The sequence below is a fragment of the Hyposmocoma kahamanoa genome, unplaced genomic scaffold (assembly GCF_003589595.1).
Source record: "Hyposmocoma kahamanoa isolate Upper Pololo Valley unplaced genomic scaffold, ASM358959v1 102, whole genome shotgun sequence".
In the NCBI taxonomy this organism is placed as follows: Eukaryota; Metazoa; Arthropoda; class Insecta; order Lepidoptera; family Cosmopterigidae; genus Hyposmocoma; species Hyposmocoma kahamanoa.
The window spans coordinates 14,448,086-14,461,667 of NW_020653337.1; the positions used below are offsets into that span (position 1 = coordinate 14,448,086).

General features: G+C 36.0%; 1 protein-coding gene across 2 annotated transcripts in view; it reads right to left on the reverse strand.

The window, feature by feature from the left end:
• The window catches only part of LOC113235029 (T-box protein H15-like), an 89,250-nt gene extending 79,848 nt beyond the window's left edge, over positions 1–9,402 (reverse strand). The window contains exon 1 of one of the 2 annotated variants that reach the window (XM_026470565.1): positions 9,182–9,402. In XM_026470565.1, the coding sequence (XP_026326350.1) occupies positions 9,182–9,356 (175 nt within the window). In that variant the 5' untranslated portion in view covers positions 9,357–9,402. The remainder of the gene's footprint in view (positions 1–9,181) is intronic. The other variant, XM_026470557.1, reaches the window with a different exon arrangement.
• Between the last annotated feature and the right edge of the window lie 4,180 nt (positions 9,403–13,582).

The following is a 13,582-nucleotide window of genomic DNA, read 5'->3' on the forward strand; positions in this document are numbered from 1 at the left end:
TTATAGCTCTAAACAATCTAAATACAAGTAAAAGTTGCGAAAGCGTTTGTCCAGGGAAGATTGTCACCTTACCAGTAGAAATGGTAATGACCTGTAATAGTAATATGAGCATTACTGCGTTCCGGTTTCGAAGAGTAAGGGTGCTGGTGAAATTATAGGCACATGGGACTTGTCAACTTTACGTCTCTGGGTGACGGGTGCAGTGGCAGTGCTTTCTCAGATCTTAAAACTCTGAGGGGCACTGTAACTGATAATAGTGACATGCGACATAATAATATGCGACATGTCTACCCTTATGGACGTAGACGTGTCGCATATCACCACCGGGGCACGGCTTGTTCGTCCCATCGCTTAATATAAAAAAAAAAGAAATTATTATTGTTACAAATTTCGATCATACATAAAAAAAAACACAATACAACATAGCCACGTAGAGGCAACAGACGCTGGTTCGAATTTTTCTGTATTAATTCGATCTTTGTATCAATAACATAAACAAAATGCTGGAGTTTTTTTTTGTACGAAATATATACATATCACGATACCTATATGGTAAAAACCATTAAATACAGTAGAAGTGATTAGTTAGCGTCAGACGCGTACCAACTATAGGTCAAAACAAAAATATTACCTGTGGTGGTATTTCATATCATCGGAGTCTTATTTTGATAAATTTTCAATTTTCTGTTTATCGAAATAATTTTTTTGTTACAAAAAACGAAAGTAGAGCTTATACCTGCAATATGGTCGCTTCTTGTTTGGAGAACTAAATTAATAACTCCAATTCGTCGTCGTTCAGCAATAAACCGCTAGGCAGCAGCACATTGATTGAAATGTCAATATAATATCAAAACGTGGTAATTTGTAATAATAGGTATTGAATTTCAACGACATGTCGATAGGGTAAAGTTGAAATTATATTAACAATCCAGAATTTGATACACTTCTTTTTAAATTTGAAACTACGACCAATCAATATTAAAATTTTGTAGTGTTTCAAATTAGAAATGTGTGAGTTTTCACGACATCAGTTCTGATAGTAATCGAGGCTTAAAGCACGTCCATTGTTTTTTCTTCCATGGTAAAAAAAAAACACGATATTCAATCAAAATAAAGATATAATTACAAATATAGGAACCCATGATAATATTGAGATAAATTATAAAAATTGGAGCCTCAATTTTTATGTAACTGTCTCTGTAGTCGAACGATTGCCATGCTGGTCTGCTAGGCAAAGGCCCCGGGTTCGATTCCCGCGCCGGAAGAAATAACTGTATGGCCACATTTATTTCTCTCGTGAATTTGGGCGTAATTTGTGTGCTTGTCTATGTGTGTCCATGACACCTGCGAGACAATTTCCCTATTGTGGGGCTATAAGTGTGTGCATTATTATTATATTATTATACAATCGTCATAAGGCTATGCAATTAAATATTCGAACTCTAATAAATACCTAGTTGCGATGTAAAAACTAAATATGTGTTTTAGGCATCATGTTTGCGCATTCTCTAGTGCTTAAACTTTCTTAACAAGCTTATCTAATATTATAAAATGTAAAATGTGAATGAAAATATTGTCATGTCCAACTGGGCCCAAAATGTACTAAATACTGTAAATCTTCGTCTCTCTAAATATAATTTACAATGCCCTACAGGGTCCATAATGCGCTGTTACCTTAGGCTTTAAGCCATCCTAGTCCAACATTATGGTAAATGCAATTGAATTGAAAGAATTAAATAGCGATATTTATTTACCAATGAAACAATTACTTTTTATAATATAAATATGAGATAAATTCTAGCAAGCCTTCGGTATCGTCGTAAGTCATTCTTAAGCCAGGATTTAACGGTCTTTTTACATCTCGTATTTTATTCATTCATATTTTAAAGGAAATTAATTAAATATAGGTAAGTATTGTATTGTTTGTGTTCTTAAAATGCATTAAAAACTAAAATAGTACACATATCTGAACTTCTACGTTCTTAGAAGCGATGACTTTTATTCGAGGCGCGGCCGTACAGCCTATTCACATTCTTAAAATGACTGCCTCAGAAAAAATTATAAGAAAATTCCATCGTAAAAAAATTTACTACGCCTTACCCTCATTGATCAACTACTGAAAATATATAACAACTCGAAGATACTTCGCGGTCAACAAAAGACTTATTGAAAAACCCTTCATGACATAAGAAATAAACTATATAACAACAGGCACTTAGCGTCTTTTCCATTAAAATACTAGTATATGAAGAGGCTGTACGGTGGAAACTTTGCCTTCTAAAACAAATGACTGAATTTTTTTTTTATTTATTAAGGTTTTGGCAAAGCCTAAACATCAGCCTAAACATGAATTATTATAATTATTATAGAGTTTTAATGAGTGAAAACTTAAGTATATATAATTACTAGCTGGGACTTAGTGTGCGTAGAATAAATAGTTCGTGTACCCTATACATATGATTGGTTCTCCATACAAACTTTCATCCCCTATTTCTTTTTTTTCACCCCTTTTAATATTTTTGTGACAAAATGTAGCCTATGTCCTTCTCCTAAAAAGGTCCAATCTAACCAGGTATATACCATAATTATAAGGTTTTTATAAAAAAACACCGACCTCAAAGGTTCGTAAAATTACGTCTATTTGCCAAATTTTTATTGAAATCGGTTACTGGAAACTGCGCGAAACCGGACTCATCTTAGAGTTGGAATATTTTCTTCAAATTTAAATGGGACCAATTCTGAGGTACCTACCCTATTTCCAAATCATATATACAAATAAATACTGTAGGGTTCAACTTTGGCATTTATAATATTAGTTTGTATTATCAATGATAGTTACTTAGCGTCATATTAGAAATAAAATTGCATCATACGCGATGAGTACTGCAGACCACACATGAATTCCAACTCATGTAGTTGTAACTCCTGTAATTTAAATACAACAGTGGTTACATCACGAAGAATGTCATCTAAACAAGTATTGAATGAACATAATAGTTCAATGCGGCTATAATAAATTACCTACGTCCGCCGTTTAGAGTTTGATGGATCTATGCACCGATAGCTGCGACTGCGCAGGTCAAACTTTCGTAATGGAGATGAATTATCGACAACTATGTCCTTGATTGAAATGCTAACCTATTTTTGTTCATATAACAAATGTTGATATTACAGTCTCGTAATTAGTCAATGGTCAGTAATCTATATACTCAATGTACTCATGATCATCCCATCCAATCAACCCATTTATACGTTCCACAGCTGGGCACAGGCCTCTTCTCAGGCGAGGCCATCGTCGACGTGCAGGTTGCACCACGGTGTTTTTTGTTCACCGAAAAGCTCATGGTAAATTTCAATTTAAATTTAGTACATAAATTCCGAGAAACTCAGAGGTCCGAGCCCTGATTCGAATCCATGATCTCTGCTCGAGAAGCAGTTGGTCAAACCAATAGGCTGTCTCGGCTATTATATAGGATATAGGTGGTTTCCCACCGGCAAGGCCAGACGAGACGAGGTAAGACGAGAATTGTCACGCGCTGTGATTGTGGATAGTGAAGATTCAATGCTGTTCTGTTCATCTAGCGATAAATACGCGGTTCAAGTAACATGTCCCGCAAATTATTAATATTAAATTATGTTAACGGAAGAAGAATCAAATGAAACCACCTCTTTTTAAATCTGAAGTCGTACATCCCCAATCTCGCGATTAATAGCCATCGCGAGCTCGCGCGAGACCGAGCGGGCACTCGCGAGATCGCACAAGCTCGCGCGCGCAATCATGTTTCCGTTGCAGACTTATAATACTCTATGTAGGTAGCAATTCGTTTCAATATTACATCAACAAATATTTAAATTCTCGTCTCGCCCATCATCAATTCAGACCATTTCCACCGTTTCCAGATCTGCTAGGAGAGAATTGAAATTTTGTCATACAAATTTCAATCCTCATCTCGTCTGGTCTCGCCGGTGGAAAACCACCTTTACTCTAAAAAAATATTGAATTATGATAGTAATATTCGTACTGGCTACTGAAATACACGCAAATGTTTTGCTATATCCAGCACGTGTACTTTGAAAAAAAATTACTTCAACCATCGTTTGATTTCGATTAACTCTCTAGTATATATGGCCAGCCCAAGATATGGCTATGGCTACATTGGTTTTGATTATAGTGACCCTCCCTATAGACCGCTACGGTATACAGAAGGGCAATATAACCTGTGCGCGTACGGGTACCTATAAGCTCAGATTCTGACCCCAGATCAGCCAATGGAAAGGGTTGTCACAGACCTCTGTCACTTGCCTTCATCCAGTTCTTCGAGAGGCTAGTGCCTCGGGTGAGTCGCCCCGGGTGCACGTACAGTACCCTCCCTATTTTCCAGATAGGTATCGGAGCTGTAGGCACGCTCACTTCCCGTTGCGCATTGCACAACTAGCGGTTGCCACCGCTAAGCCGTCGACTCGAGTCCACTACCAAATCTCCTCATTGGTGGCGAAGCTGTTAGGTACGCTCACTTCCCGACGCCGAAAAACAACGTCTTTCCAGTTCCCAATAACCTAAGCTGGAGGGACTGGAGGACATCTAGCCCAATTATACCAAATTTCATCAGTATTGGTTCAGCGGTTTAGGTGTGAAAACGTAACAGACAGAGTTACTTTCGCATTTATAATTTAGAATAGTTTGGATGTAGTCATGTAGTGCCTTTTAACATAAACACAAAACATTTGCAACTCACATTTTATAGTGATTTTAGTTCTAAAAATGCGAAGTTCAAGTTTTACGACTCATTATACCAATCTAAAGTACCAAGGTTTGATTTATTCTTATTTCTTTTGAACCTTAAGTCTAACAAAGACGTTGTAAAACCCATGTCGCATTAGAGGTTTGCAGGAACATTTGTTTGTTCATAATAAGCTGCGTACAGGTCCGGCAACAGTGAGGAAGTAAAAGTTATTATATTTTGTAGACCTTGAACTTATAAGTGCCCTTTATAGCGTTATATCTATATGTCTCTGTTGCAACAGCTACTATTAGGTACAATTCTAAATAATATCATGTTTTAGTCAATCATTACGAACAGTATTGCTATGAAACATGGGAATACAAAGCATAATGCGGATTCCACTCGTAATACGGTATACCATGGTTCTTTTTGCATGCAGGCATCAGCGATCAGTGGCGACCACCCGCAACTGTTCTTATCCACCAATGGCGTTTGAAGGCTAAATCATATTTTCATTATAAACAAAGGATTTTTCCAAAAAATAAGGGACGGTGCTAGCTACAGTCTCTGTTTGTAAACAAAACTGTTTTGGGATCAGGAAAGCTTCGACTTTACTGATAGAAAACCATTACTCAATACATCTATTTAAAATTGTCAATCATATTAATATTGTCACAAAGGTGGAAGCTTCCTTTTCCAATGTTTGCTCAATTTCGCTTTTTCAAAATTACTTCCGCAGCACCAATTGGAATCTGCTCCAGTGTTGCTCGATTAGTATTCTAAGGAGCATATGGAAATCGGAGTAACGGACCTAAAACTTCTATCCCCGGGCCTGGCATCAAGTCCCATAACCGCCCGCCACCAGGTCGAGTGCGCTCGGTTCCACGCAATTAATCCGAAATAACGAACAGACCCGCAACACGACGCCTGCGCCTGCGCTGCGCCCGTGCTCCACTCCCAATTAGTATGTGAAATTCAAACTCATGTTTTTTGTGAACCCTTTTATGCAAGTTTTTTAATTCTAAAGAAGAACGAAAACTTCTTTTTAATCGTTTCAGTGTTAACATAAGTTCGTTTTTATGCATGTTATTATTTTACGTGCTTTTAATTCTTAAAATGTTTGAATCAACCACATAATTATACAATCGTTTACAACTATCGCGAGGCGTTAATGGACGTTGTCTTAATATTTATGTAGGTAATTTAAGTAAACGCGCGTTCGATGCTGCGCTAACGCAGGGTTTTTGTCAGCGAGTGTTGACAAAAGCGCTTTGAGATCATAGGTTTGCCATACTGTATACATATATAATATTTTAGTAGAAATGGGTACAGAAGACTTCATTTCGGATTTACTCTTAGACGAAGGCGAGAAATGTCCTACAATAAGTAATATAAGAAGTGGGGATTATTCGAATAAAAGTTTAAAGAAGAAGACGGCTTTGAAAGAACTTGTCTTAATATTCCATGAAGGCAATGACGACGATAAAATAAGAATATGTTGGGTAAGCAGGCATTTTATTATTAATTATTAATGGCTTTCAAGCACTAAAGCTCTGAAACTGTGGCAAAGCGCGCTCAACGCCGGAATAGCGCGAGCCATATGTACCTACGTTACACAAAAACCCAACGCGCGTAGAACGCGCGTCAAACGCTTGTCATGTGACCATACCCTTATTCTTTAGTAAGAAGTACGTTTTGTGTGTTCTGGTAAGTAGTCACACAGGCAAATTCGTATAAGGAATTCCTTAGGTAGACACCAAATTATTTATATCCTATAAAGTTTGCGAAAGTCAACCATAGATGTCTTCTCCTACGTAATAAATATGAACAATTTCCATATACTCACAACCCCCTTAGACCCAGAAAACTAAAAAAAAACTACAATGGGAAAAGCGCTAAACGCCCAATGCTCATTAAAACATACAAAATTTTGGAGCTCTTTTGCTAGTGAAAGGTTCGTCCAAGGAAACACTGCCACCTTACCTATTTCTGCCGCCAAGCACTACCGAGAGCATTACTGTGTTCCGGTTTTGAAGGGTAAGGGTGCTGGTAAAATTACAGGCACATGGGACTTGTCAACTTAAGTCTCAGGGTGACTGGCGCGGTGGCAGTACCCCTCAAACCTTTACGATATAAAGCCCCGAGTGGCACTGCAACTTGCCCGTCACTCGGTATCATAAAAAAATAACACTTCCGACCTAAGCAAGTAATCCCACAGTTTTGTAAAAAAAATATTATTAATATTTTGCTAAATACTCTGACGGTTCAATACTACTATGATGCTATTGTAATTATTTTAGATTTTTTCCTATTGGAATAGAGATCAATTGGAACAGACTTATTACTTAATAATTCCTTTTTGTTATATGACACCGAGTGACGAGACGAAGAAGTCGTGTGCCTGGTGGCAAGCGACACGCCTGTCCATAATAGTTGCAGTGCCACTCAGAGCTTTAAAATACAGAGCTCTGAGGGACACTCCCACTGCGCCCGTCACTGTGAGGCATAAGTTGATAAGTCCCATGAGCCTGTAATTTTACTAGCACCCTTACCCGCCCAAACTAGAACGCAGTAATGTTCACTACTGCTACTAATTTCAAATACATTCAAATGCATTCTTGTTTTAATATACGCCTAATTTAAATGTTTAGTTTCATGCATGGACTCATGCTCTTAGACTCCCATTGGGGTAGTCAGAGACTATGGATCGCCACTCAGCACGATCCTAAGACTTACATTCATCATTCTTTTCATACAGGCCCTCTGATTCATCTCACTACGCACCCCAGCCTTTTTAAAAACATTCTCAATTTGATCTGAGAATGTTCGTCGTGGCCGTCCTCTTTTCCAACGACGCCTTCCACGTTAGCTCTATATATTTCTCTCGTTAATCTACATTCATTCATCCGCTCTATGTGCCCATACCACGTCAGCATACCCTTTTCTATTTTTGTCACTACATTCTCTTTCAAACCACATCATTTACGGATCACAGTATTCTTCATTCTATCACATAACCGCATATTACATATTTTTCTGATAGGTCTTGGGAAGAGGAGGGATGTGTGTAATGTTTCCTGTATTATTATATTTCGTTCACGGCGTTCAATTAATTTGACTATATAATATTTAATACACACAACAACCTAACAACTTTTTTTTTTATTTGTTGATTATGAATTTGCCTTAACGATGGAGTAGGTAATACTAGATGAGACCTGCACGTCAGAAAATTAATAAAAGTATCCGAAGACTTGGTAAGGTTTGTCCAATAAGATCATTGAGTATGTCTTAAACCCTCTCCCAAGAATAAAGCTGTGCACATCAGTTAGAATATTAATAGCTTTAAATTACAAAGATCTGAAAGACTTTATCATTGCGCCTGTCACTCTGAGACATAAGTTGACAAGTCCCATGTGCCTGTAATTTCACCAGCTTCCTTACCCTTCACAACTGAAATACAGGAAATATGTAAATATGTAAGGTGGCAGTATTATATGTGCCAATAGATGATTTCTTTTGGTGATGATCTGGTGGTTTATGATGTAATTATACTTAGTACCTACTGCATACGAATGATAAGTTGTTAAATAAATTCTTTTGCCTATATTTATTTAAACAAAAATCTGTACGTTTGATTACAGTGTAAGGTATCCTTGTTTAATTTTTTATGAAATTATTTAGCATATTATACAGTGTATATCATGTTAAGTCGCAGGCATGTCTTCTTTTTTTTTAATTTATATTATGTTCCTATGGTAAAAAACCAAGATAAATGTAACACGTTAAAATGCCGTCGGTAAGCAGGTGATCAATTTAAATCCCATGTTTTCAACGTTTTTAAATCTTGTGTAGGTATGGTTTTTGTACTTAATAGTATATATATGCTTTTGTTTTTTCAATAATATACGGTTACATATTTAAATTTCAATCACATTTAATGTTATAAAAGAAGTTTGAATGTTTTTTAAAATAGTTTCAAAGTCGTTTTCATTTGTGTGCTCTGACTCTACATTATTCTTATTCCTTCCATAAATTGAAAAACCGTATTTTGTAATAAAACAATTAAAATTATTATAATATGTTGCCGAATTTCAATCCATTACTAGTATTAATATTTTAAAATATGGAATCTTTCCAGAAATTCTTTTATTTTAAATAATTAAAAGGAAATTACAAGTCAGACATTATGCCTATTATTTAATGTTGATATACAAAGAAAAACAACATTATCGTTTAATTTACTGCACTTTTCAAAATATTTTTAATTATTAAGTCATAAAATAGGAATACACCTAGGAAAGGTTATGTCCCTTCTGTCTGTTATTAGTTATTACTCACGTGGACCAATGGTCACAGTTAGAAACAGTATAAAAAAGTGAATTCATAAAATAATTAAATATTTCAAGAGTATAGTAGCGAAAAAACTGCAATTAAGGTTATTAGGCCTAAATTACCAGTGTGTGGCGGGGAGCGCGCGACGGGACTGCGAGGCTCGGCGGCACCGGCGCTGCGTGCCATGATCGCCGCGATAGAGAAGTCCGTGGCCCTTGTTTTGCCTTCCTCGGCCACCATCCTCTCGCCTCCAGCCACGGCCACAGCCCTCCAGCACTCCGCGCTTGCCACATCCATCAAACACTTCAGCTCGATCTCCCCGGATCTCGGTTCATCTCACCGAACGCGACCATATTTTATTCGTTTCGACATTGTCTCTATTAGTTTTATAAAAGTTTATGCTACTATAAACAAAATATTTAGTTGTAAATGTATTCGAGAACGCAAAATCACCGTAAAAACATTGCGTAAATGCAATTTTTAAAATCAATATAAATTAAAAAAACACAATCCAAAATAAGACCACTGAGTTTCTCGTGTTAAATCTCAAAACTAACCATGAACGCGTGTTAAAAGAAAAACAACGATGCGATAATGCACACGAACAAATGCATGTACGGCGGCTGAGCGCGAACTGAGCGCGCGGGCGAGACCAGCGACGCGCGGGGCGCGGGGCGGGGCGCGCAGGCGGGGCCGCCTCCCCGGCCGACCACTCGCTGCGCTACCCGCTGTCAACCCCCCTCCTTCCCCCGGCACACCCTGTCTCCCCTACATTCTGCCTTTCATATCGTTGATACCGTATTAATAAAAATAATATGATGACTATTTCACTCTGTATTGAATTAGCACAGTCCAAGACTACTACCACTAAATGAAAAATAAAAATAGCCACTAAAATTCATGGCAATACAAAAAAGAATTTTCCAAATATATTTTAACTAGGCTGTATGTGAGCATATTAATTAAAACATAAAATAATTCAGCTACATCCCGATGGTGTTACGACAAACTCGTGCGCAATACTTTATTGCGCCGCCCATAAAAACAGATCTCTAGATTAGAGTGAAAAGGCGTAGCGCGTAGCGATGCAGTTGAATGTGTAAGAGGGAGATAGATAATGCACGAGTTACAGCCGTCACAATGCGCGTCGAGTATCGGAAAATTATTGCAAATCACAACAAAAAATAATTACATTTCAGAATTAACTTCAGGTGTATTAAATCTGTCGTCGTGTATTAATTATATTATAATAAATGATATTTTTCCGGAGAAGACTAACATAATGCTGTCATTGTGTTTTACAACGTTAACTTTTTAAGGAATTTTGGTTTACCAAATATTTATTAATACAATTTAATTTCAAACAAAATTAGAAACAAGATCATTTCTTGTCTTGAAATAGGAAATATTTATTTTCTCTTTCATATTACCTATAATTAAAATAAATTCACCTATATTTGAAAAGAGTTTTCTATATTTGTTTCATCTACTTTTCTATAGTTATAATACTACACTAGAAAATGAGACTAAAAAGGTTGTAATATTATGAAAATTTTGTTTAATTTTTTTACGGTGATACTAAATGTTTAACGAAACTGTACTTTCAAAAAAAACCATGTTATTTTGCTAACTTGTCATTTTACCACATTTTCGATATTTTGTCGTTTTGCTACCAAGTCATTAGAAGTTATATAGTCTTTCTGCAGAGGTGGTCGTTTTGCGATCTAGTCCTTATGCGGATCAGGATAAGAATCACTATATGAACGTTTTGTTTGAAAAGATAATAAATTCAACCGTCTTTTGATTCCAAATAAATGTTCTAAAGTACCGGCACGCTATGATGGCCGTTTCGACGTTTGTCCTCTCATTAAGTTTCGTATTAATTCATAACTATGTTGAAGGAGCTTATTGACTTGATTAAGTACCTACATTGTTATTAATAGTGACGCAACTCGGCATTTGTATTTCGAAATTCAAAATTTAAAAAAATGATCGCGTAATATAAAATCGTCGCGTAAAGGATCGCTGTCCAGCACAACTTCTACCTCCGGCAAACTCGCGACGATTCGAATTGCCGATTTATTAAGTAAATATTTTTGTTTTCGTTTTATTAAAACTTTTTAATGAGCTACCCTTGCAATATTAGTTATAAATCTAAAAACTTAGAGATGTGACTCCCATTTGATTATATTTTTTTCGATAATGAATTGAGATTTGACCTCACTATTGATGGTAATATGTCAAAACGGACATCATAGCGTGCCTGTACCTGTAGAATATGTGATCAGTGTGGTTCACATGAATTAGTCGATACCTTTCATATTATGCTTAAATAGGAGAGTTAGAAAAAATTTCACTTACACATAATTTGTTTCATGTACTTCGTATTGCTTTAATTATCTTCATGTGATAAAAGCACTTTTGACGTATGAGTACCTAGTAGGTATAAATAAATTACAACCGAACCATCTTACTTTTAAAATGGATACTTAGAATTTTTTAATATTTTACCCATTAAGACACACAATTCGAGCCACCTTGCATTTATATTCTTGAAGGGCTACAATACAACAGCATTGTTATCACCAAAGAACAAGGTTTCCCCGGTCTTACAAATTTAAATTTAAATTTTCAACAAGGAGTTATGGAATAGGAATATAATAATAGCTTCAAAATTACATAGTAGTTTTTGATGAATTTAAGCTTATGACGTTTAATACTGATCCAAATACTTTATGGTTTCAGTGAATATATCGAGTTCTTTTGTTTTCGCGATTCTTACACATAGAACCATGTCAACCGTGACCATGGGACCTGTAAAGGGCCCGAAACGTTGGTTTATTTGAAAAAACAAATATACGCAATTTAAATCCGGAGAAGTGTTTCATTTCAGTGAATACATTTATAAAAACATGTAATTTTGATATCGCGTTGCTTAAAAATTTCAATACAATCGTCAACACAAACCCCGAAGTCAAACATATTTCAATAATATTTTAGGAGCTCTAGATTCTATTCATAAATAAAATAAGCAAAGTACCTAACGTGTGTATATGTATATACCCATGTTCATACCATTACTCCCCTATACTTGTTTGTTACACGTCATTTGACACAATGGGCTGACATACATAATGCGTTAATAATTTATATCTTTTAGTGAAATGAGAAAGCGCGTATTCAACGTAAACTTTCATACATTGCACATAAACTGAGATGTATTATCTGCTTCGCCGTCAACTGAGTGCACTTATCATTCAATCCTAGATGTAAAATATAATAATATGAGTGTGCTAGAGGAAAAAAAAACACTTAGGAAATTTTGTAATCGAATCTTGGCATTGACTCAAAATACACCATTTATAAACGGAATTACGGAACGTTCCTCAATCGTTATGTATGAAATTTGAAACTAGCTTGTAAAATACAATCGTGACGAAACTAAAGTTTTGAATTTCGATTTGTGACTTGATATAATTGAGGTCAAAGGTCACCTTTTTTTTAACTCATTGGGTTCGGCGACAAGAATTTCAACCCAAACTAATTTTACAAATTAAATAAAAAATTACATAAGGAAATACTTAAGTTTATTGTTTTTTGTCAATCCTGATTTTTACTCTGTTTCTTTTTTATATTTTTATTTTTTTGTTTCATGTTTTTTTAACTGTTTACTTTTTATGTATTTGCCTTCGTCGAATAAATGATTTTCTATTCTATTCTATTCTATTCTAAGTAACTAAAAAGTCTTACAAACCAAAAAGTAACCTAATTGAACTAAAAAAGGTTATGTCCATTATGTTAAACCTATAGGAAAAATGTGTATATAGGTATATTTATTTAGTGAGCATAAAACCATGCTATTTATTTCCTGTTTACTAGAAAAAATATTGAAATGTAAAAATTCGCAAACGTCAGTGTACAGTACTGTGAAAAAAATGAGAAACGTAAAACAATATGCAATGTACACACGCCAACACATCAAGCTACACGTTGACATATCTTGTTCCGTGGCAATGGAGGCGATTTTCGAACAAAAATGTGTAGTCTGATGTGCCGTTGTCCGACTATATCCCATTACACGAAAGAGTACGTACCACCAACGTACAGTTTCATATTTCGGCCACATGATGAGCTGAGGGGATGAAAGTTTGGAGAAACTTATTGAAAATACGGAAGAAACGGAAGGTGCACCAACAAGATGGACTGACCAAGTGAAATTTTCCTCCAAATTTCAGTCAATAAAAGTCATAGGGGACGCAGTGGACGTAAACAAATGAAGGCAGATCACCTGCCTCAAAAGTAGGCTCGAAGTTGACCACGATCCTCAGACATGAGGATATGCCTACAGAGAGGTATATATTTTTCTTTTTATTCAAATGTAAGTGTGCATTTGACCTCCATCTCACCTGATGGAAAGTGACGATGAGATCGACGATGTAGCATGCACACCTAAATAATGTCTATTCACTCTCGCCTTGAAAAGGTCCAAGTTATAACGTTCAGGGAACAAGTCTGCAGGCACG